This window comes from Conger conger, chromosome 11 (assembly GCF_963514075.1).
Source record: "Conger conger chromosome 11, fConCon1.1, whole genome shotgun sequence".
NCBI classification, from domain to species: domain Eukaryota; kingdom Metazoa; phylum Chordata; class Actinopteri; order Anguilliformes; family Congridae; genus Conger; species Conger conger.
Window position 1 is genome coordinate 4,444,639 of NC_083770.1, and position 26,403 is coordinate 4,471,041.

Consider the following 26,403-nt stretch of genomic DNA (forward strand, 5'->3'; position numbering starts at 1 on the left):
ATCAAGATACAGTTTCAATAAATATAAGGTAGATATAAAAAGAGGTAGTGGATTGGGGTATGGACAAGGCTATCTTATTCTGTTGTGTGCATTCAGTGCTTCGATAGAAAGAGGGATAAAGGAATTTTTGTACCACTGTTTTAAAGCAATGGGAGTTTAAAATCTTAAGCCAGCTGGCAACAACATGTATTCTGTCAGAGGATGACTTGTGTCTTGATAGATATTAATGGCTTTGTTAAACAGCTGCTTGTTGAAATACTCAGTAAGACTATTGAACTTCACTCCCACTATCTTATTGGCCACATTCACAATTTTAGAAAGTGCATTCTTGTCTTTGATAGTGACGTTTCCATACCAGCAGATAATGGAGAACGTCAGGACAGACTCAATAAAAGCTCTATTGAACAGTGTCATCAATGTTTTATCCACCTGAAACTTAGCAGGTTTCCTGAGAGCAGAGAGTCTTTGTTGTCCTCTCTTGCACACAGAAGTTGTGTTCAAGTCAAACTTAAGCCAGTCATCAATCAAGGTGCCCAGATACTTATAACATGATACCATATCAACATCCTGCCCCTTGATTACACTATGCACTGGAGCAGGGGGGATGCGTCTGAAGTCTATAGACATGTCCTTAGTTTTACTGATGTTAAGATGCAAAAAGGTATCTTCACACCAGGACACAAAGTCATCAATGACAGGGCCATGCTCATTCTTATGAGTATTCAACAAACTGAGTCATCATTTTATAATGTACCTGTTGTCATGTTGGCTAAGGCAGTCATTGGTATACAGAATGTACAACACGGGGGAGAGGACACACCCCTGAGGTGAGCCGGTGGACGATGTTAGAGCACTGGACAGCACATTATTCACCCTCACCCTCTGAACTCTCTGCGTAAGGAAGTCAAGTAGCCAACCAGTAAGGCTTGGATCAAAGCTAAAGTTGCTCAGTAATTGCTCAGTTAGCAGGTGGGGTTGGATGGTATTAAATGCTGAGGAGAAATCAACAAAGAGCAACCTAGCATGATTCCCACTCTTCTCCAGATGTTTATAGAGAAGATTAAGTAGAGTGATGGTAGCATTCTGCACCCTCCTCTTGGCCCTATAGGCAAACTGAAAAGGATCCAAGAGGGGTTCCACCTTAACTAGGAGCTCAGCTTTAATCAACTTCTCAAAGGATTTTGCAACAAGGGATGTGAGGGCAACCGCCCTGAAATCATTAAGGGTTTGGGGGCGACTGACCTTGGCAACAGGCACCACTACAGACTACTTCCATAGAGATGGCACCCTCTGCTGGAAGAGTGACAAACTGAATATGTGATGAAAGATAGGGCCTAACTGTTCAGCACACATTTTTAGCGTGCGGCCACTGATGTTATCTGGATAGCACATTTACACCTGTCATTTCAAAGATCATACATGAAGGACATATTTAAATTATTTGAGTTAAATGTGAGAAAAAAGGGATATTTTGCCTGAAATGGGGCGACATTGGCTCAGTGGGTAAGTCGGAGGGTTACCGGTTCAATCCCGCCCTGGGTGTGTCGAAGTGCCTAAAATGCTCCTGACGAGCTGGTTGGTGCCTTGCATCGCAGCTGATCGCCATTGGCTTTAGGCAAAGGCGCTATATATATACCAACCATTTTGTCACGTTTCAGGTCTGTCTTGCCATGTTTTATGTTTATTCATTTTGTCTTAGTCACGTATTGTCTTATCATGTATTATGTTAGTCTAGGTTCGTCATGTTGTTTAGTCTATTTCTTGTTACGATTTATTTTCTCGTCATGTCTAGTTATGTTTCGTTACGATTATATTACCTTGTTATTTTGAGTTTAACGGTTTAATTCAGAGGAGTAGGTAGGAATGTTACAGCCAGACGCCATCTTGAATATCTGTTACGCCCCACCCCCTTTTATAGTCCATGATCTGTTAAAATGATTATAATTCCATTCCTGGTACACTGGTTCTTGGAGTGATTCTGTGATGTATGACTCAGGTCTGGGGGACATCAGAGTGGGTGTGGAAAGCAAGGGGTTGTGTGGCCACTCAGATGTAGGGGCAGTCGTTAGGTGGTTGGTATAACCCTGCTACACACACACTCCTATAACACCATTACACACAGTATAACCCTGCTACACACACCCTCCTATAACACCATTACACATAGTATAACCCTGCTACACACACGCTCTTATAACACCATTACACACAGTATAACCCTGCTACACACACACTCCTATAACACTGTTACACACAGTATAACCCTGCTACACACACCCTCCTATAACACCATTACACACAGTATAACCCTGCTGCACACACACTCCTATAACACCATTACACACAGTATAACCCTGCTACACACACTCCTATAACACCATTACACACAGTATAAACCTACTACACACACACTCCTATAACACTGTTACAGACAGTATAACCCTGCTACACACACACTCCTATAACACCATTACACACAGTATAACCCTGCTACACACACATATAACTCATGTACATGTTCTCTCTCATTGTAGGGGAAGCTGTTCTGTGTAAGCGCATCTGCTAAATGAATGCAATGTGCTGAATATGATGTAGGCACTGCGTAGTTTAGGCTGTGGCATGGTTCACATGTAATGAGTTCCTCCCTCTATTACGGAGTCCATTTTTGCAGTTTCTGTCTGGGATTAACAATTTGACATGATGCATCATTTTATGTGCTCTCTTTACATATACAAATATCCTTTTATTATATGTACTGAAGTATTATAGTTTATTTTAGCATCTTTTTACACACTGTTTCGAGTATTCATTTTACATTGCTTTGTTTTATTGACTCAGATTTGACCAATTTGAGAATCTTTTTATTTTTAATCTTTAAATATGTTGCTTGATTGTGCATATTGATGAATTATGGTTTAAGCATTGTAAAGAACTGTAAACCTCTGGTCTCTATGAATAAAGTACATTCATAAAGAACATTATAAAGCCTTCATGTTTTGCCAGCAAAAAACCCCCCCCTTTCACTTCACATGTAGTTCGGCTCCATGGAACGTGAAAGAGACAGTTCATAATACATAATACTGAAACAAACAGCTCAAGATTTCAAAACTGCTGGTAGCTGGTTGACCAGTTCAGGCTTGCTCCCAGTTTGACATGGTTTGACCAGCTCAAGCTATGTTTTGAAAGAAAAAGACAAGTGTTCAGACAAGCTACGTACCATATCAGTCAGACGCTATGCTTAGAGGAGGCTTGCCAGCTTGGAGGGTAATAATTGGTGAATACATTCTAATGGGAGTGAAAGTATCAAAAAGCACAGTGGCCAAATAAATCCACACAATCCGTCTGAAGAAAATGTTTGGAATTCCACTAAGTAGTGACATCACAATGATACACACAGTCATCAGACATTACACAGCATTTTATTAGGTTAACCTGTAAATCAGCAAATATCTAATCAGCAAATCATCTGGAAGCAACGTTGTGCATAAAAGCATGCAGACATGGTCAAGAGGTTCAGTTGTTCATACCAAACCCGCACAACAGTCACTAGAGTTTGCAGAGTGTGGTGCCAGAAAACAAAAAGATCCAATGAGCAGCAGTCCTGTGAGCTTAAACACCTTGTTATTGAAAGAGGTCAGAGGAGAAAGGCCAGATGATTTCAAGTCAACAGGAAAGGTGACTGTAACACAAGTAACTGCACATCACAACAGTGGCATGCAGAAGAGCATCTCTGAACACACAAGGCATCGTAACTCTAAGTGGATAGACAACATCTGCAGAAGACCAATTCCTCTAAAAATAAGTCTAATAAATACCGAATAAAGTGCTCAATGAGTGTATGTTGATGTATTTTACAAATACATCTCTATGAATAAAGTTATGATTTTTTTTATTGTAGGACCTTCATGTTTTGCCTGCATCACATCTTCCATTCATGTAGTTCATTTCTGTGAAATGTGAAAGATGCAATAAATAATACAGCACTGTACAATAAGTCATATGCAGTAAAAGCGGTCATCCTGAAATGTGGAAAACTGTTTTTGTGAACAAAGAGCCATGCAGCAGCCAAAGCTAAACCCAAGTTTGAAACATTCACATGAACATCAGCCACAGGAGCAGTGCTGCATCACCGGAGCGGAACTACACATTACACTGACTACTCTGTGGAGAAGTGTGGGTCTTTTAACTTCCTCTGTAGTCTGTGGTCAGGTGCCACTTATCTCAAATGAAGCCTCCACCCACAGCCACACAGAGCACAGCAGAGCCCCTCACTGCACCCCACTCACTGGGCACAAGAGTACTATCACCTAATATAAAACATGCACCCTGCTCTCACTCAGACACAGAGCCCAGCAGAGCCCCTCACTGCACCCCACTCACTGGGCACAAGAGTACGGTGGCCCACAAGGACAGTCCTCACTCTCTCAAAACTGTCCGCACCAGGGATGGGTGAACAGTAAGGGCAAAACCATGACTTTGTGGCAACTTCTGCTCTTAGTTATTAGTTACTTATTTAACCAGCTCAATCATACAGCATCTTGCTCATTTGTATAAGCACCAGCTACAGCCACAGACTGCAGGTGTATCCTAAAGATTTACAGGAGTGAACCAATGTAAGCTATAGAGCTGTCAGAAAACTAAAATGAAAGTAATTGTTAGTTTTGCTCCCCAGTCAACACGCAGTGAAAAGCAGCTCTACACCGAGAACAGCCTGCCTGTGAGATTAAATGTATTCAGGAATGTTTACAAATGTAAAGTTTGAGTTTGAGTTTGACTTTGATCTATGCTGGAATTGATAACCCCAGGAATTATACTTGTGAACATAATTGTAATTATGCTTATTTGATCAATTAAATAAACACAATTACATCTGAGTCTTAGCTTTGATTTGATATTGCTTGTGAGCAATTGTAGGCGATTTAAATAGGCGTGTCAGAGCGACGCGTATATTAAAGTCAGTAAGTGCATTGTAAAACCCCACGCTAACCCAACGACGGAATTTAGCGAGGGCTGAAGGTATCAGCGTGCTCGTCCTTCTGGTGTTGCTGAAAGAATACTAATAGGGTTAAAGATTAGTGGCCCCTATGCGGAGAGTCTAGATCAGCCAATAAATAAACCATGATACAAAGACAGGAGTACCACTCTGCCTTCCGCTCTTTACTGGTCCGGGCTGACCAAGAATCTCCACAATAGGGCCAATAGATTCACCTTTGTTTATCTGACTCCATTTTAGAATAATAATTTAGATTAGTTATCCACATTAGGTAGATTTCTTATTTGTTGCTTTGTCCAAAATCACATTCTCACCAGCTGTTATGCCTGTGTTACTTATCCAGTCACTTCATGTTATTCTTCTTCTCAGATTGAAACAAGCCTGTAAAATGGTATTATGCTGGTGTACCACAGCAGGGATTGCTCTACACCTTGTAGCTTGTTCTGCAGAACACAGTCAATGACTTTAATGGCCTTAAATATTGTCAAACAACATCTAATTGTCTTATGGTAACAATATATGATGTAATGTATGATATCCTATGTCATTCAGATTAGTCAGAATTGGTGCAATTTTGAGGCTCTGTGTGCTAAAATCTGAGTCTACACATACATTCCATTCCATATTCCATATGCTTAGCCCTTATTCCATGACACATTTTTACCACACTGCCTGTTTTAGTGCACAGCGCACTAAAGTAAGGGCCTCAATTGTGCCCTTTGTGTTAACTTAGAGGAAGAAAAAAACCAAGGGTTTGCATAATGCATTTTTGTTTGGTGGCTTGCTTAGAGCATTTGTCTACTGAATAGCCTTAACTTTTGCAAGTGAGCTCAGAGAAGGGTCTTGATGACAAAAGTGACAACAGCCTATTTATTTCTCATTGTTAATGCCATCCTGTATATTTGCTTATCATTACATTACATTACATTATTGGCATTTGGCAGATGCTCTTATCCAGAGCGACATACAGTTGATTAGACTACGCAGGAGACAGTCCTCCCCTGGTGCAATGCAGGTTTAAGGGCCTTGCTCAAGGGCCCTGCTCAAGGGCCCAATGGCTGCATGATCATATTGTGGCTAGACCGGGATTAGAACCACCGACCTCACGTGTCCCAGTCATTTACCTTAACCACTACGCTACAGGCCGCTGCATAGCCTATATCCTATTCATTAACCTATAGCCTATTCATTTATGTTTAGCCTTAGTAGACTAGTAATGCATAGTATTTATCTTATTTTATTTTTTTGCACGTGAAACAATAAAATAAAAAAACATAAATAACCCCACAAATAATTTGTGCGTGCAAAGCCAGGAGATATGGCTAGAACCTTCCGCACGCGATAACGTTGTGGAACATAACGGCCTCATGTCCATTCAAATTATCCTCATTCATAGCATTAGCATTGTGTCTCCCCATGTTAAGTCTATGAATAATTCATCCTAGAAAGTTAGAATTTTGAGGTCTCATTAAAATTCAATCAATTGTAAAGTCATGAAATTAGAAAAATTATAATTCTCAATTTGACCACAAAACCGGTCATAAAATCTTAACGTAATAGGAGGGTTAAAAGTCCAGAGCCTTCTCTTACAAGGACTCCTATTTTATGGAATAATGTCGCAGGCATATTCCGGCACCCTGTTCCCCTGGTACATCCCCATGCGGTACCCTCCAGCCCTCTCAACTGCATACTTTATATCCCTTCATGTAGACTCTCTGCTAGTTTAAGAGGCGACCTCAACTGTGACCAACTCAACTTATCGGCCAGTGGAGGACGGGCACCCCCCGGTAGCCGGGTTCCTCTTGAGATTTCTCCCATCGGGGAGTTTTTTTTCTTGCCACTGTTTGGGGGTTTGAGAGCTATGGGGGAGATTTTGTAAGAATCGCTTCTGTAATTAGGCCAAATGTAGAAAGAGGAAAATTGGTAATAATATTCAAAAATTGCCGCCAATTCAAGATGGAGGTGACCCTTGGTACACACATACAGCAGCTATAGAACAAATCAAATGCTTTTTGGAAATCTGTACACCTACTTATTCATGTGAGTATCTAATCAGCCAATCGTGTGGCAGCAGTGCAATGCATACAATCAGGCAGATACGGGACAGGAGCTTCAGTTAATGTTCACATCAACCATCAGAAAGGGGAAAAAAATATGATCTAAGTGACCTTGACCGTGGAATGATTGTTAGTGCCAGACAGGGTGGTTTGAGTATCTCAAACTGTTGATCTGCAGTCTCTAAAGTTTACAGAGAATGGTGCGAAAAACAAAAAAAACATCTCTGATGCCTGTATAAAGTGGATAGGCTACAGCAGCAGAAGACTTAAGTCTAAAATAAAAGTGAATACATACCTAGTGCTCACTGAGTGTATAATGCCCTAAACCCTGCTAACATCAAAACACTTGGTGGCCTGCTCAAACAATGCCAAAAGGTTTGTCAGGCATGGCCTATGATAATTAATAATCTCTAATGATGATCCAAACTTGCATCGTAACTTCTGTACTAATCTCAGAGCCGAACATAATGTCAGATTTGCTTTGCTTTTGCCACCACCCAGTATCAACCTTCACCGTCTAAAACCCCTACAAATACATTCAAGCAACATTCATTTATTTTTTAAAGTATTCTATTTCATTTTTTGTAGCAAATTCTTTTTTTTAATCACGCAATACAAATACAAAACAAGTAACATCAATTTATTAACATAACTCTGTCATAATGCACCATTCAAGTGCAGCTTTCCTCTCAGCTGACTTTATGAGCTCTGTAAAACAGAAAGAAGCAGTAGAAATACAAGCATCCATGATAACCCTGGCTTCAAACAAAGCAGGAACATGTTTTCGGCATGGAGCAGTATTAGCAAGGAAAGGGAGAACTGATATTTTATGAATGATGTCATAATTCAGTGTACCAATTAGAAAAGCACAATACTGCAAAGTGTACTGTGGGTCCTCGGAATTTGGCGGAAAAGTATGTCCTTATTTCGACAAGAAAGGATCCTTTACACCTCACTGAGACACCCATCTTCATATTCCCTATAAAACTACATAGATAAAAAAAAAAAACAGTTATAAAACAATAACACAGATGATGAAATTATGTGATGTGCATAAACAGGATGACAATATGTGAGTGTGGTGTGAACTCATTCCAACATTGGTGGGTTTAGAGTTCAGTCTGATCAGGGCTATTGAGCTACAGTGCACTGAACAGTTAAATAATCACTGTTAATTAACTCTAACAGGCTTATATGAGTCCACACAATAATATTCTCAGAGTTAATTTAACACTCAATTCTTGTTGTTTGCTGTGCACATATAATAATAACACATTGAATAATAATTCTAAATGTGTATAATGTGCACCACACAATTATTCATACTGTGTGAATGAATGAATGAATGAATGAATGAATTGTTTATTTCGGTCACACTTTATACTGTTGATGAAGATGAACAAGCTGATATAAAATAAATAACATGATTACTGAATTTCTCAGTATGCTTTTTTCAGTGTTTCTACACTAGAAATTTGCCATCTTGAGGACTGCAGTAATGCTCCCTTGTGGACAGACTGACTCATAGAAAATACCTCCTGTGTGTGTGATATTCTCTGCCGATGGAGAGAGGGGTACTGTCTCTTCAGCTTCCTGTGGTGTCTACACAGAGAAATTATGTTGAATTTATACATGAAACGCATCACTTAGAGTTGTGTTCAAATAAATTGCGGTGTATTTAAAAAAAGTGAATAAAGTGCAAATATTTTTTTATAGCATTTAGTTCCATATTTCAAATGTAGTGGAAACATTACACATTCAATTCCAAATCAAAGCATTACCAAATTTTATCAAGTCTGCGTTATTCTTTTACAGGAAGCAAAGAAAAGGAATATTAGTCAGTTCAAAAAAATGGCAGAGTTGACATTTTTCTCTTCAAACTCAAACACTTACTGTATAAACTGAAGACATTTTTCAAGATTTAACTTCACTTTAAATTACTGGACTAATATTTAGTTGAATAACCATTATTTTTGATAACTGTTGCGCATCTGCGTTGCATCAAGTCAACCAACTTCTGGCACCTAGAAACAGGTATTTCAGCCGAACTGCATTCCACAGTTCCTGTGAATTTTTGGGTTTTGCTTCAAAAACTGCATTTTTAATGTCACCCCAGAAGTTTTCAATGGGGTTGAGGCCAGGGGATTGAGTTGGCCACTTCATTACCTCAATCCTTTTAGTCTGGAACCAAGATGTTGCTCGCCTACTTGTGTGTTTGGGGTTGTTGCCTTGTTGAAACACCCATTTCAGGGTTATTTCCTCTTTGGCATACGGCAACATCATCTCTTCAAGTATTTTGATGTATTCAAACTGATCCATGATCCCTGGTATACGAACCCAACACTGTAGTATTAAAAACATCCCCATACCATGATTTTTGCGCCACCATGCTTTACGGTCTTCAGTGTACAGTGGCTTGAATTCAGTACCCGGGGGTCATCTGACGTACTGTCGATGACCACTAGACCCGAAAAGAACCATTTTACTCTCATCAGTGTACAGAATGTTACGCCATTTCTCTTTGGGCCAATCGATGTGTTCCTTGGCAAATTTGAACCGATTCTGGACATGCCGTTTTTTCAACAATGGTGCTTTATGGGGGCTTCTTGCTGATAGTTTAGCTTCGATCAAACATCTTCTGACTGTAACAGCATTTATGGGTAATTGTAGATGATCTTTGATATTTCTGGAGCTGGTGAATGGCTGAATCTTTGCCATTCTGACCGTTTTAACAGTAGTTGCTAATGTTGTTCTGCGTGTTTCGGGTTTTTGTTGCCATTTTAAAGCATTTGAGATCATTTTAGCTGAGCATCCTATAATAATGCTGCACTTCTTTATACGTTTCCCCCTCTCCAATCAACTTTTTAATCAAATGACGTTGTTCCTCCAAACAATGTTTGGAACGGTCCATTTCAATTCAGAAGGAAATATATAACAATGTGTGAAACATTTGTTTCCCTTCTTCCTTAATAAAGGACAATTAATGACACCTGTTTTTTCACAGAATGAATTCATTCTCTAATTAATTCACACTGCTATTATTTTGAACACGCCCTTTTCAATGAATGAATCAATTACTCAGAACAAGCAGCATGCATGTCATGACAGTTGGGTCTGTTGTTTTTCTATTACACTACTACATCTACAAGTAAATGTTTGCCATGCAGAAATATCACTAATAACAGTGGTTCATCAGGTTACTGATGTTGTACTGCTATTTTTTTTTAACAGAACTGTACATGTGAGAACTTCATTTTGGAAACCTACACGTGAAGTTACTACGGAATATCTGAACATTCAAAGAGATGCACACATGTACACTTTGATTTGACTTATTTTCATTCCCAGATTTCAAACATATTCAAATTTTAGTAGTTTAATAAACAAAATCCACCAACACTCAATTTTCAAATGTATTGCCCAAGGAATAAGTGCTGTTAATATTCACACTTTTTCTCAGTACTTTTCGGACCATGGCTTCATAAGGATAACACTAATGAGTCTCTACTGCAGTATGAGATGGTTATGGGATGATTATGAGATGGTTATGAGATGGTTATGAGATTGTTAAATATACTGTATGGGGGGAATTTTTCCCCACAGAATCTTTCAAGATCCTTCAGTATTGAACTTTGTGTATTGAACAATAACATCTGATCTTTGTACTCTATTTCCCATTATGTTTTGCAAATGTATCTTCTTCACTGTTTTCTACACTAGAAACTGTGCAAGTTGCCATCTTTAGGACTGCAGAAAATGCCCCCTTGTGGACAGACTGACTCATAGATAAATACCTCCTGTCTGTGTGCTGTACTCTGCTCAGGTGGAGAGAGAGGGTCCACCTCTACAGCTTCCTGTAGAAACAATATTGAAATTACACACAATTAACATCACTTAAACGGGAGAACTTAAAGGTACAGTAGGTAAAACTTTTGGGTTAAAATATTGCTACAACACCTTTTTAAATTCCTTCCTATCATTGAAAAAGGCTCACTGACATGTTGACTTACCCACTGCCTGTGTTGATAGTCCTTAAATCTGGGTTTCAAAATATACAGTTGACAGACCGGAACTCTGCACAACATAGCTGTAGCTGTACCCCTCTCTACTGCCCCCTGTCTGTAACCCTCTCTACTGCCCCCTGTCTGTAACCCTCTCTACTGCAGTAACTAGGCATAGGTAATTTGTAAGAAATATAAATTATAGGGGATGCCTAAATAATAATTCCTTAAAGAATTACACCAGCAAACACAATTTGTACTATTCAAGATTTACACACACAAGAACAAATTTTTTTAAAGGATTAATATAGGCTAGAACATCCAAGAGCTGAACTTTTTATAGGGGAAGCATATTAGCCTTATTAAAAAGCTGCCCCCTTGTTTTATAATCACCCTGAAAGGGATTGGAAATACAATTTATGAGGGCAAGTTATTCTGTGGATTTAAAAGGCTAACAAGGTTTTGAAGAATTCAGAAGGTGTTGTTACAAATGACTGTATCCTTCATGAATTAATTACTCTGACCTTCGATGAATCTACCTTCCTTTCCTCATTGTAAATGTACAGACTGACTGTGGCAGATAGATCATCCTGATCCATTATGTTTAATGCTGCTTTAGTATGTGGCAGAGAATAACGGGACAAAACGTAAAGATGATGTGTTTCAAATGCTTGACTGGACTTGAACCTGCAACAGCGCAAGCAGCAGCAGCATCGAGCATGCATCACAGCCCACAGCAGGGGGGCGGTCTGCGTACTGGCTTTTGTTCCATCCAATTGCCTTGCTTTTAATTTGCTGACCCTGGTTCAAGCCTGTACTTTGGGCACAGTAAAGTCATCAGGATACACTTGCAGTCTACAACTGTAGCCAGTACTCATACACATGTCAGATAAGATGTGATTGAGTTCATTAAATAATTAAGAGCAGAAGTTGGCACAAAATCCTGAAATGGATCGGCCCTTGTTGTGCACCTCTGGCCAATGGAGAGTGGCTCCATTGGCCATCATTTTGTGCAACTTTAACACACAGCCTACTCACAATTGTCTTATCCTAAATCAGCAAACAGAATTTGGTAGGATAAAAAACTGTTCACACACCCCTTGCGTGTGAACATGAGTAATTCTCATGTTCTTTCCTGACACTGCATGAGTTTAGGAATGCTCCGTCGACACAACCTAGTCACTACGGTTTTGGGGAAGTAGGTTGGTAGTTTCTCTTCTGATCCATCATAATACAGTGGTTACACGGTGACTTTCATTGTTGTTCGGGAAAGGCACCCCTGGTCAGTCAGAAACTTCAGTGACATTAAGAGATTGTACAGTCATATTAAGAAATATAAACACTCCATCCCTCTCTAATCATAACACACCTGATTTTGCTGAGATGATGCTGGACATCGGAGTTGCTTTTTGCAGCTCTGGAAAAGTTGACTCAGCTGTTCTGTTATTCTAAGTAAAAACCAAATTATATTACAACCAACAGTGAATTTAGGAATTTAGAGATCAAGACACAATTAATACTAATTTGGCTTTTACATTATTTAACTTCATTTCATACATCTAGGCTTAAAAATATACAAAGAACAGTCCATAGAAACATTGTTACAATTTTGACACATTTTTATACTAGCAGATTCTGAAATACTGGAATAACAAAAAAGGTTAAAAGAATATGTTTAAAAGGATTTATAACAGATAAACATGTCATCATCTAGGCAAATGTATTTACGACAGGTAGTTTCTACTTACTTTTTATCCTGCACACCTGTATTCCAGAAAGTAACAGAGAAGGTCATAATTTAGCAAATTGTAACAAAATTGCATCAACACATGCATAATGTTCCTTTCAATTTTAAGGGATGATGTGAGTACCATGGATATTTGAAATGTACTAAGTCTTAGTAATGTTTCCAAGAGATACTTACAGAAGGCATACACCTGTAAACAAAGCCAAAAGGCCAAAAATAAAGATTCAAGAGGCAAGACGATCACTCGAAGATCTTCCACAGTTCGCTTCCCATTTTCTGTAAGTACATATTTACAAAAACCCTTACAGAGAATCCCACAGTTGAGCCTTGTGATTAGATTAGATTGAGTTAACACATGTACAATACATTTCTCTGAGTTGGTCACATTCAAAATTAGCATTTAATACCTATGAACTGGTAGTACCCAAATCCCTCTGTAACCCAACATTATCCCACATTGAAACTCTCTGCAATCATAACCTGGATGAAACGGCTTCCGCAAACTCAACGGCGACAAAATGGACGTCCTCCTCACTGGTTCAGAATCCACATGAAACAAGTCGGCCCAAATACCATTCACCACTGATGTTGTTGCTGTCTCCCCCCTCACCCCGAGACTGTAACCTTGGAATCATCCTGGTTCCGACCCTCTTGGTCGCAACATTGTGCCAAGACCTCATTTTTCCATCTGCAAAATATTTCCAAGCTTCCCTGTCTCCCAGGCCCTTCCACTGAAACACTCATTCATTCATTCATTTATTCATTCACAGTCAGCTAGACTATTGCAAAGCTCTTCTGTCTGGCATTAGCTTCAAATCCCTCTACAAACTGCAAACAGTCAAAGATTCTGCTACATGTCTCCTCCCCAATACCACGTCCTAGAATCACATTGCCCCCATTCTCTGTGACATTCACTGGCTCCCCATAGAACAATGGATGTACAATAAAACAAAATCCTCCTGTTGACTTTCCTACACAATCTCTCCACGCTACCTAAACTCCTCCATCCCTACCAACCTCCCCGTTCCATCAGGTCATCCACTGAAACTATCCTCGCCCCCCCATTGTCCAGCCTCCACAGTGTTGGTGACAGAAAAGCACTCAGGCTATGGATCTGACTGCCCCCATCCATCTGAGACTCTGACTCACCCCCCTTTTCACCTCCTGTCTCAAAACCCATCTATTCAATAATGCTTATCACTAATCCCCCTCATATCTCCCAGACCACCCCCCCACACACACACACAAACTTCCACACAACCATACCAACAGTTGTGTTCAAGAAAATAGCAGTACAACATCAGTAACCTGATGAACCACTGTTGTGTAGTAGTAATATTTCTTCATGGCAAATACTTTACTTGTAGATGTAGTAGTGCAATAGGAAAACAACAGACCCAACTGTTATGACATGCACGCTGCTTGCTCTGAGTAATTGACTCATTCATTGAAAAGGGCATGTTCAAAATTAGAGAATTTTTATAAGAGTTTAATTAGAGAATTCATTAATTCTGTGAAAAAACAGGTATCATTAATTGTCCTTTATTAAGGAAGAAGAGAAACAAATGTTTCACACATTGTTATAAAATATATTTCCTTCTGAATTGCTAAGTAAAACGGGCTGTTCCAAACATTGTTCGAAGGAACAACGTCATTTGATTAAAAGTTGATTGGAGAGGGGAAAACATAGAAAGAAGTGCAGCAAATTATAGGATGCTCAGCTAAAATTATCTTAGATGCTTTAAAATGGCACCAAAAACCAGAAACAAGAGGAAGAAAACGATTGACTACTTTTAAAATGGATCAAAGAATAGTCATAATGGCAAAGATTCAGCTATTCATCAGCTCCAGAAAGATCGAAGATGATCTACAATTACCTCTAAGTGCTGTTACAGTCAGAAAATGTTTAATCGAAGCTAAGCTATCAGCAAGAAGCCCCCGTAAAGCACCACTGTTGAAAAAACTGCATGTGCAGAATCGGTTAAAATCTGCTCAGGAACACATCGATTGGCCCAAAGAGAAATGGCGTAACATTCTGTGGACTGATGACAGTAAAATTGTTCTTTTCAGGTCTAGTGGTTGTCGACAGTATGTCAGACAATGGTTATGCAACTAAATATTAGTTCAGTAATTTAGTAAATTAGTAAGTTAAATCTTGAAAAATGTCTTCAGAAGAGAACTTGAACAGATTAATATTCCTTTTCTTTGCTTCCTGTAAAATAATAACGCAGACTTGATAAAATTTGCTGATGCTTTGATTTGGAATTGAATCTGTAATGTTTCCACGACATTTGAAATATTGAACTAAAAGCTATTAAATGTATTTGCACATTTTTTAACGGACTGCTATTTATTTGAACACAACACTGTGTGTGCATACACATTCACTGAGCACTTTATTAGGTATTTACAAAACTTATTTTTTAGACTTATTGATCTTCTGCTGCTGTAGACTATCCACTTCAGAGGTTCTGAACCACTGTTGTAATGTGTGGTTATTTGTGTTACTGCCTCCTTCCTGTAAGTCTGGCCATTCTCTTCTGACATCTGTAAAACCCCACTCTAACCCAACGACGGAATTTAGCAAGGGCTGAAGGTATCAGCGTGCTCGTCCTTCTGGTGTTGCTGAAAGAATACTAATAGGGTTAAAAATTAGTGGCCCCTATGCAGAGATTCTAGATCAGCCAATAAATAAACCACGATACAAAGGCAGTAGTACCACTCTGCCTTCCGCCCTTTACTGGCCCGGGCTGACCGAGAATCTCCACAATAGGGCCAATAGATTCACCTTAGTTTATCTGACTCCATTTTAGAATAATTATTTAGATTAGTTATCCACATTAGGTGGATTTCTTATTGATAATTTTGACTTGATCGCTACAGGAATCCTGTACTGAGATTTACTCTCCGAACAGTCCTCTGCTGGTACCGCCGCATGTCACATTGCGCGTTATGTGCACGTCTCACGAACTGACTAGATATCTATAGTCATCACAGAGGTCGCAGGAATAGCTACTCTTGGGTATATCTGTTTACAGCCTAGGGACCCAAGCAGACCAACCTAGCTACGGCTGTGTACCATCATAGGTCTACGGGTGCTATACGCCGTGATACATTAAGCGTAAATATTCATCCTCCCTAGACCAGTTTGAGGGGGCAAACCAAGCATTCCCTGTATAACTTTGAGTGTCAGTAAGCGAAACCACACAGATCAAGTTGTAACAATTTATTTTACCAGGCAGGTTACATACGTAATTACACACGAGTTCCAAATCAAAAAACATTACAATGGAAACCAAATTACGGAGTCTTAAAAGTCATACCTGGTAATCCGTTTCAAGGCCCTAGTGTTGGCATTTCAGGCTGCTAAGGGGACTGCCCCACCTTACATACAATCCCTGATCACTCCCTACTCCCCAGCTAGACCACTCCGGTCTGCCAGCTCTGGTCGCCTTACGGTTCCCTCTTTACGTGCACCTGGCGGTCGAGCTGCACGTTCACGCCTGTTTTCCGTTCTGGTTCCTCAGTGGTGGAATGACCTGCCTACCACTGTCAGAACAGCAGAATCCCTCCCCCTATTTCGACGCAGACTCAAAACCCACCTTTTCAAACTCTACCTTAGTCCTCCCTCCTGATTTCCCCTGCCCCTCCTTTCTGATATCCCTATCCTTGTCTAACCCCCCCCCCCCCAAAAAAAAAAAAAAAAAAACTTCTGATGACAACTATGTTTAGAACAGCATTTCCTGTGTATTTTGCTAGTTTCTGGATGTGATGCTCTGACTTATGGTAGAACCTATGCACTTGTAAGTCGCTTTGGATTAAAAGCGTCTGCCAAATGACTAAAATGTAAATGTAAATGTAATAAAAGCTACATACGGGAGTCTGGCTTCAGACACCCTGTACGTAGAAATGACGTGCACTGTGTGCACGGGAGGCTGATTGCATTCTCCCAGATGGCTTAGTTTACTGTCCTTAAATCCAAAATCTGGCCTTTGATGTTAACCCTAAAAATGGGTCACCCATCTGTAATTTGGAGCCACGCCTCCCCAGGAAACACAGGGGGGTTGAGGCAAATGGCTTTCACTGGGGTAGAGCTCCACACAGTTTTGCCTGGTTCCTGGTTGGTTATGATGTCCAGGGTTTGCTGTTGCAGAAATAAAACCATTGCACCAGTCGCACTGAAACAATCAGAATAATACCAAACATGAATATTATCTAAACTGACTTTGTCATGAAACATCCAATGCTGTACACATCATTTAGTGACTGAGTAAAGAGGGAGAGAGCAATAAAGGGGGGTTCAGGAGAAGGTCAGGGCCTAGCAGGAAGTATTTCCTCCCAACCTCTCTGTGCCGTAAAGAATGTTGCCCCGTCGTAACGAGTTTCACGGCTGGAGGCCTGAGTCTTCCCCCACAGGCTCCGGCCCGTATGGGTGCGGAGATAGTGGGGGTTAATGATGCATGCTCCTGGCTTAAATTACTTTACAGCCACATATTCCTCAATACCAGAGGAAGCCAGCAAGCTGACCAGCCCTGAGTGACAATGCCAGATATTAATAATTTCCGCCTTACACATCTCTCATTAACTGCAGAACTGCTGCTCACTGGATGTTTTTTGTTTTTCACGTGATACTTCCAGGACATTAGCAGTTTCTGAGATATTCAAACCACACTGCCTGGCACCAACAATCATTCCACAGTCAATGCCATATGATCATATTTCTTCCCCATTCTGTTATTCGGTCTGTAAAATAGCTGAACCTCTTGACTATGCCTGCATACTTTTTTTGCTGCCAAATGATTGGCTAATTAAATATTTGCATTAACAAGATGGTGTAAAGGTCTACCTAATAAATTGATCACTGAGTGAATTATATATATATATATATATATATATATATATATAGAAAAGTGTCTTTGGGTTGGGAAAAGTGGTAATAGTGCAAAATACAACATAAATTAGGAAGTGCAATATTCTCATTGAGAAAATGTTTTTACTGTACTCACCTGCTTTCAGAAACACTTCTGTTGCTAGAGCAACTGAATTAAGGACACTTAGGACAGCAGAACCAAACACGTACACTAGGATATGAGCTATATCTGAAAAGCAATGAGGGCAGTTTTAGTAAGTATGTCAGATTAAGCTAAAAATACCTGCAATGCTTGAGAAAAAAATACATTATTTTTTACTTGCATGAAAATGTTCATTACAGACATGTATTTATTAAATGTAGATGTAATTTTGAATTATTTGTCATTTTCCAGTTTTTATGTTTTTATTCTTCTTTTTCTGTTCTTACAGTTACTCCTGAAACAAATATATTTGTTTTTTGAATGACAACCAGTTCATGGTCTACTAAAGCACCATAACCGATGATAAAATGCATGGATGTAATGATGATACTGTACCAGGTAGATTAATCCTGTGATTAAAACGCACTACTGCATTCAGGATGGAGAGGAACGCCACCAAACACACCAGTGCACGTTGTTCTGCAGTAACACATGTCACTTCATTCACGTTGTGCACAAAATATTTCATCATGGACAAAAGCATTGGCAAGCGTTACCATACAAGATATCAAAGCACTAATTTACTTACTTCTCCCAGGGCTGCACATGTGGGTTGTTAATGTCAAATATTTTATTAACTGCAGTCTGTAATGATTAATAATGTAATAATGCCAGTAGTGTGCTTAGTCTTCAGCAAAATATACATCCTGAGTTAGTGAGGGCTGGATCCCCAGCTGTCACCCTCCCTCTGTCTGTTACCCTCTCTGCATCCTCCCTGTCTGAATAATTACATAGAAAATAGATGGGCCCCATGGTCTGGTATCTGTTAAGGCTCTGTTCTAGTGCATGGATGGGGCCCCTGGTCTGGTATCTGTTAAGGCCCTGTTCTAGTGCATGGATGGGCCCCATGGTGTGGGACTGAATCTTTACATTTTTGTCATTTGGCAGACGCTTTTAATCCAAAGCGACTTACAAGTGTATAGGTTCTTCCACAGGTTACAGGGAGGGTTAGGGAGGGTTCAGTCAGCCAGGATCCAATCCCGGTTCTCTAGTGACCCCTGCTGACTAAAGCTGCACATGAAGGGTCTTCCTCTGACTCATGTCTGTGCAGCTTGGCTGATGGGCTGTGGTGTGAACAGAAGCTGTGGGTGATATTGTGTGCTTCAGAGGACTGTGCATGTTTGTGTAGATTGTTTTGCATTGGCTCTGATGGCATAAGCACTCCTCCCAGTCCTGTACACATACCACCCTTCATTCGGAAATGATGTAATGTTCAGCCAATCTTAAGCTATGCACAACACATTATAGAAAACATGCAGATGAATAATTTTTTCAATGTGCTTTGCGAAAAGGAGCAGCTGATGACATTAAGTGCTTGTGCTCGTGTACACTCTCTGCCATTGGCTCTGGCAATGTCACATGATAATGCAAATGTAATAATGTGTAATAATAAATAAATAATTAATTTATATGAACTGATTTCCCCAGTATTTCTTCCTGTCTTATTATTATTTGTATTATTATTATAATTATGCATCTGCCTTATGTATTATGCAAAGGAATAAATTATGTAATGTTCAACACATCAGAGCAGAGTAAGCTTCACCACCCAAGAGGAGCACAAATCATTCAATTAATATTCATGTCAACAACAAAGAATTACATACGTTTATCCTTTTCTAAAAGGATGTGCAGAAATAGAAGGTAGAATATACTTCTAAGAATGTCCTTAAGCACTTCAATGACTTTCTCAATGAAATCTGAAAGAAATTAGATGGCATTACGTCATAAAAATATAATGTTATATTTATTACATTTATTATATTTTTATGGCCTTAAAGGTACAATAGGTAATTTCCAATTTCCTAACGGTCAAGAGAGGAATTGCAGCAACAAACACGCTCAAACCACAACACTGTTTATCCCTCCCCCTTCACTGTCAACGCGCTGACGTTGAAACGCCATTGGCTGTGGCAATGTGAACCAATTTGCAAAAAGTAAAATAAATAGATAAGGTATTATGGTTGAAATGACGGTCTCTGTAACCGTGCGTGGGATCCCCTACCCAGCTAAAGTGGGGTGAACCACTTAATGACCATTTAGTAGCACCCCTAGTGGTCACATATGTACACACATAAACACACAAACATAATGACTTGTACAGGTATGAGCCCACATGCCTTATATATGAAGCAAGTTATACTTACATCCATATTTTTTCCTGTTCAGATCTGACTGCCAAAAAGACAGTGTTCGCCTCACACTCGGGATCATCATCCATAACAGGAACACTGACAAACAAAAGGAAAGGAACACAATAAAGATGTTTTATTATAAACTGATCCTGGTGAATCCCTTTGATTTAATACATACATGTATTTAAAATATCAGTAATATAGTAATACACCTTAATGATTACTAGTGATACCAATGAAGGATTACTAAGTACACCAAGAATACCTATCCCATTTCCCATTTTCTTGTTCATGTTAAATTGTTACAAAAAACAACCATGGAATTTAGCTGATCTATTTTGAAGAGAACATGGTATTGAAAACAATACAAACCCTAACCTAAAATACAATATCACAAGTTATTTTGAAACACAGAGTGCTTTGGATGAATGCTAGTCACAGCAACCTTACTTTTTTGTTTTAAGGCAGCTTATATTCGCTATCTTTGTTCTTAAAGGTATGATAGGTAATTTTGGACTTCTAGTGGTCAAGAGAGGAATTACAGCAACAAATCTGCTGAAACCACAACACTGTTTATCCCACCCCTTCTCTGTGAACGTGCTGACGTTGAAATGCCATTGGCTGTGGCAATTAGAATCAATTTTCAACCAATGAGCTTGAATTATTGTACAGCTATACGATGTTTTGGTACACAGTGCCGGCCCGTCAACTGCATCTACAGTACTGTGCAAGTCTTAGGCACCTGTATAACATTCTGTACAGATAAGATTCTTTCAAAGATCATTCAATGAAAGGTCCTAAATAAACGTACTATACATTTACATTAAATTTTAGCAATTTGGCAATTTGAATCAAATCAATATTTTCTGTGACCACCCCACGGCGTTAAAACGGCATCACTTCGGAGATAGCCAACGCTGTCCTGCAGTTCTATAAGACAATCAGCAGGGAGGTTGTTCCAAGCATGTTGGAGAACTTGCCACAGTTCTTCTGCAGACTTTGGTAGGCTCCTTGCTTCTGATCTCAGACAGCCTTGATCAAAATTAAATCTTTGGGAAAATTAGTATTTGGAAATGTCAAATGTGTTCTTTTATACAAACACACTCAAATAAATAAACATATATATAATAAAGTCTAGGGTGCCTAAGACTTCTGCACGGTATGTGTGAGCTGTCCCTCATTCACCCAAGTGCTGACATTTCTGTGCACTACCTGTACATGCTTGGTATTGTTTAGCATTACTTATTCTAAAAACTTACCTGCTGTAAAACCGAATGTAGAAAGTGTGAAAAGCAGAAACAAAATTTCCAGTTGCAATAAAATAGATTGGTACTCATACCCCGAGGAATGCATGAACCCTGTAAGCACAGAAAAGGACAGTGTTTGAGACTTTTGGTTACTAACACATGTGGACACACATCTCAGTATTGCCCTTCTGCTGATCAAATTAAAGTCACAAAGATCAGATGCTGTACAAGAACACCAGGAGGGTGAATTGGTTGTGTGTAGTTATTGATATATTATTATATATATTATATATATTATATTATATGTCATTGACAGCCTGTATACAAAATAAGCACTTTACCTTCTGACCTGCCTCCTACGAAAGGGCCCCCTTTTTAGCTTATAAACAAATAATCCCCCATCCAACACCCCCTATCCCCCGACCCAATCTGCAATCCCAACACCTCCTATCCCCCGACCCAATCTGCAATCCCAACACCCCCTATCCTCCGACCCAATCTGCAATCCCAACACCCCCTATCCCCTCCCAGGGAAAAGAGGGGGGGCCCACAGAAAAGTTTGCTTGTGGCCCCCAAGATCCCAGGTGCCTCAACATGAGAAACAGATTAATATTAATTAGAAAAACAGGAATCCACTAATAATCAGAAAAAAACTACATCTCCACCGGTCAATGTATTAATTTAACGTCCTGACTGTCACATTTCATGCTTGTCACGTCATGTTTCATGTTTAATTATTGTCTTCATTATTTTATTGTCTGTCACGTATGTCACGTCTATTCATGTCTTGTCATGTCACGTTATATAGATTATTCATGTCACAGCTTTGCAAAGTTCTTACGTCACGATTTATGTTTGTTTCATGTTATGTTGTTTCGTTCATTGATTAGCATACACTTTTTTGTGTCTTTCCGCAAACATGCGTTCATGCTTTCTCTCTCTCCCTTGCTGTCGCTCACGCTTCCCTAATTGTTTCATTTTCCCGTGTCTACTTACTAAACTGCTAATGTTAGATCAGGATTGGGTAATACTAACATTCTAACCATGTTTACCTTATGTTTCTCGTGCATGTCATTTACTAATTTACTAAGGCTAGGTCAGGATAGGTTTATTACTAACGATTACAAATTATGTTGTTAACTTGTCAATCCTCCACACCAGATTTCCATTCACATGCTGCTCTCAAACTAATTGTCTGCACCTGTCTACACCTGCATATAAGCTCAGTGTTCATGTCATGTCTTTGTGAAATTGTTGCCTCCTGTTTATCAGTGCTCGGTTGAGTGGTTTTCCAAGCCATTGTCTACCTATTACGATACAAGCCTGTTTTCCCCAAGTAATTGACTTCTGCCTGCCTGTACCACGACCTCTTGCCTGCTGTCTTTGTGCATTTGCCCCGCGGAGCGGGCTTCGGTCTCAACTCTTGCACCCCCTTCGACCCCGAGCCTGCCTATCGTCTGTCTGCACTACTGCCCCGCTGACAGCTTTCCTGGTGACTGGACTTATTGCATGGTGTACCGATTACGAGACTACCTTCTCCCTCGGTACTGTACTGTGGTTTTGGCTGGATTAACTGTGTATGAACTTTGCTTGTTTTTGACTACGCTTTGGACAATCCCTTATTAAAGCCCTGACGGGACTTTGTTTGTCTGAGTCGTGCATTTTGGGTCCAACCCCCACACACCCGTCTCATTGACAAGCAAACTGAAGAAAAAAAACTTGACAAAAAACACTGTGCACTGTGCAACACAATTAATTAACATTAATTAATCCCTATAGTCTCACATGTATAATAGTTTCTGACTCAGAGAAACGTTGATAGAATGTCCATTGTTTCTGGAGGAATTATCATTGTTGTCCGTTTCGCCGTTGTATACTTCTACAAAGGTACTTGTAGATAGGAATTATATTATCTGTGTTTTGTAAAGGCTCTCTCAAACACACTGAGCCCAAGTACAACTGTCTCTGACCAGTATCTGGATCTTGACTGACACACCCCCGGGCAGCGGTTCTCTTCCTATTACGGCACATATTGATCCATCCATTATCTTAACTTCTTATCCTGAACAATTTAGACTCTCCAATCAGCCTAACCTGCATGTCTTTGGACTGTGGGAAGAAACCGGAGTACCCGGAGGAAACCCACACAAACACGGGGAGAACATGCAAACTCCACACAGAGAGGCCCCGGCCGACTGGGATTCAAGCCCAGGACCTCCTTGCTGTGAGGCAGCAGTGCTCAGGACCTCCTTGCTGTGAGGCGCAGGACCTCCTTGCTGTGAGGCGGCAGTGCTCAGGACCTCCTTGCTGTGAGGCGGCAGTGCTCAGGACCTCCTTGCTGTGAGGCGGCAGTGCTCAGGACCTCCTTGCTGTGAGGCGGCAGTGCTACCCACTGCACCCCCCCCCCCCCCCCCCCCCGCGCGCTGCACCATCCATGCTGCCCTACGGCACATACCGATTCACTAAATGACCGAAGTAAAAATTCCACTTTTCCAGTGTGACAACACATATTTTCCGGCTGGAAAATAGAGCCCACATGTACATTCTTACTGTAATATCTATTTATGCATGACTGTATGTTTGCATTGCAGTGAAATAGATTTTTTGCTTTTGATTTTACACATACAACATTTATAAACTTTCATTATTTACGGTGAGTTAAGCACTGTTACAGAATGCTGCAGTATATGCCACTGGACATCTGCAGCCAAACACTGATTGCACACACAGTGTATGTGTAGTGTGTATTTTATCATACTGTAATGACAGTCTTACCTGAAGAACAAACGGCTGAGAAACTGCACAGTAGCACACTTCCAAAAAATAATCCATTTAATAGAATTGTTCCTGCATCTGCGGCAGGGTATGTCAAAAACTCCTGCAGAACAACTTGATTTGAAGATAATTGAGAGAGAATTAAATTATTCAGACACACGCAAAAATTTTCAAAACAATTCCTACCTTATGCACTATTACCAGTTAAATGGTCAGTAACAAAAGAAAATAGTGAAGAAATCACACCTTTTTGAAGTGCATGGTTTATAGTAGATAATTGTATGTATTGAATAAAATGATGCATGTAACAATACATTCATAACACATTTGTAATATGCCCTAAATTCTTCATTACATTGCCTTTTTTAAAAATCTGACACATTTGTCCAAAGTGACGAATGATGATGAAACTAAGATGATGAAACTATGCATCCCCCTGATACAATGTGGGGTTAAGGGCCTTGCTCAAGGGCCCAACAGCCATACTGATTTTATTGTGGCTACACTGGGACTTGAAACACCAACCTTCCAGGTCCTAGTCAAGCACCTTATCCAGTTATGACTTTTGTTTGAAAGTTTCCAGTATTCATACATTTACAATATTCACTGATACTTTTTCGGAAATAAAAAGGAAAATGGACGCACTACCTAAGCTTCTTTTTTTTCCGAATACAAGCAGCACCGTACAGATTTTTATTCAATCAACATTGCATGCATTTGGACATGCTCAAACATGAGAACTACATGTAAACAGTATTCTCACATACAGTCCCCTCCAGAAGTATTGGAACAGCAATGGCAATTCCTTTGTTTTAGCCATACATTGAATACACTTGGAGCTGAGATAAAAAGATGAGCTTGAGACAAGAGTTCTGAATTTCAGCTTTTATTTCCTGTTTTTTTAAACTACTTTGCATATTTTGGTATCAGACCAAAGTAAATAACACTTAATATTTGGTAACATGTCCCTTGCTTGCAATAACTGCATCAAGCCTCTTTCAGTTTGTTTGTTTTTGGGGGGTTTTTTTCCCTTCAATCTCCTCTTCAGGAGGTGAAATGCATCAATTTGGTTAAGGTCTGGTGATTGATTGTCCAGTCATTGTCTTGCTGCATGATGAAGTTCCTCCCAATTAGTTTGTTAGCATTTCTCTGTAAGTTGGCAGATAATGTTTTTGTAGACTTCAAAATTAATTGTCATGCAAGCCCAAGCCATGACAATTCCTCCACTGTGCTTCACAGATAAGCTTGTATGTTTTGGATCATGAGCAGATCCCTTCTTTTTCTGTACTTGCCTTTCCATCACTTTGGTAAAGGTAAAACTTGGTCTCATCAGTCCATAAAACTTTGTTCCAGAACTTCTGTGGCTCATCTCTGTACTTCTTTGAAATTGTAATCTCACCTTCCGATTGCTACTACTGATGAGTGGTTTTCATCTTGTGGTGTAGTCTCTATGTTGCTGCTCTCTAAGTCTTCTTCAAATGGTTGATTGAGATACCTTCATCCCTGCCCTTTGGAGATTGTTTGTGACGTCACTGACTGATGCTTTGGGCTTTTTCTTCACAGTTCTCACAATGTTTCTGCTGTTGTTTTCCTTGGTCGACCTGTCCAATGTCTGTTGCTCAGCATGCCAGCGGGTTCTTTCTCAACTATACATTTTTATTTATAATGCTTAATAACGTCATTATTTTTTAACAGTGTCCTACTGCTGGGGGAATGGGGATAGATATGGGTGTGGGCCCCAGATTTAGTGAAATCTCTGTTGTAGGTTTTCCCTCCTTACATGTGTGCGTCCTGGGTTTCACCGTGGCTGCTGCAGTGTTTGCAGTTGTAAGCAGCATTCCTGCTGTTTGCTGCATAAAAAAAGCACAAAAATAAAAACGAAAGAAAGGTAGGTGTTTATAGTGTCACTATTATTTAACACTTTATTTCACACCAGGGTTCAAAGTCCTACTGTAAATGTAAATGTGTGTGAACTGCTATGTATTAGCTCCATAATTGAAATTATTGACCCTTTATAGCCCAGTGAGGCCACTGCTCAAGAACTTTTAGCTGTTCCTTCTTCAAGGCTAAAAAACAGATGTGACCGTGCCTTCGCAGTTCTAGCCCCCACTCTGTTATTTTTATTTCTCCTGATACATTCCTTCTTGCTATATAATTATTATTATCATTTTATCTGCGTATGTTTGTATGTTTTCTCATGATGTGAAGCACTTGGTAAACACTGTTTTGAAAAGTGCTATACAGTCCCCTCCAAAGGTATTGGAACAGCAATGTCAATTCCTTTGTTTTTGCAATACACTGAAGAGAATTGAGTTTGTTCATAGATGTTCATATTTGGTTTTAGCCTTGGGTTTTGCCTGTGAATACTGCATTTTT

General features: G+C 39.8%; 1 protein-coding gene across 4 annotated transcripts in view; it reads right to left on the reverse strand.

Annotated features, from left to right (window-relative positions):
* Nucleotides 1-3,400: 3,400 nt before the first annotated feature.
* LOC133140657 (uncharacterized) overlaps nt 3,401-26,403 on the reverse strand; it is a 35,580-nt gene continuing 12,577 nt past the window's right edge. For 2 of the 4 annotated variants that reach the window (XR_009710021.1, XR_009710023.1), the window contains exons 7-15: nt 21,265-21,363; nt 20,018-20,101; nt 19,478-19,570; nt 18,207-18,290; nt 17,805-17,897; nt 12,800-13,074; nt 12,421-12,499; nt 8,586-10,904; nt 3,401-8,037 (exon numbers count right to left, since the gene is read on the reverse strand). Coding sequence is in view for 1 of the 4 variants with exons in the window: in XM_061260752.1 (XP_061116736.1) it covers nt 8,030-8,037; nt 8,586-8,652; nt 10,845-10,904; nt 12,421-12,499; nt 12,800-12,815; nt 17,805-17,897; nt 18,207-18,290; nt 19,478-19,570; nt 20,018-20,101; nt 21,265-21,363 (683 nt within the window). In the remaining 3 variants the exon portion in view is untranslated. The remainder of the gene's footprint in view (nt 8,038-8,585; nt 10,905-12,420; nt 12,500-12,799; nt 13,075-17,804; nt 17,898-18,206; nt 18,291-19,477; nt 19,571-20,017; nt 20,102-21,264; nt 21,364-26,403) is intronic. The other 2 variants (XM_061260752.1, XR_009710022.1) reach the window with 2 other exon arrangements.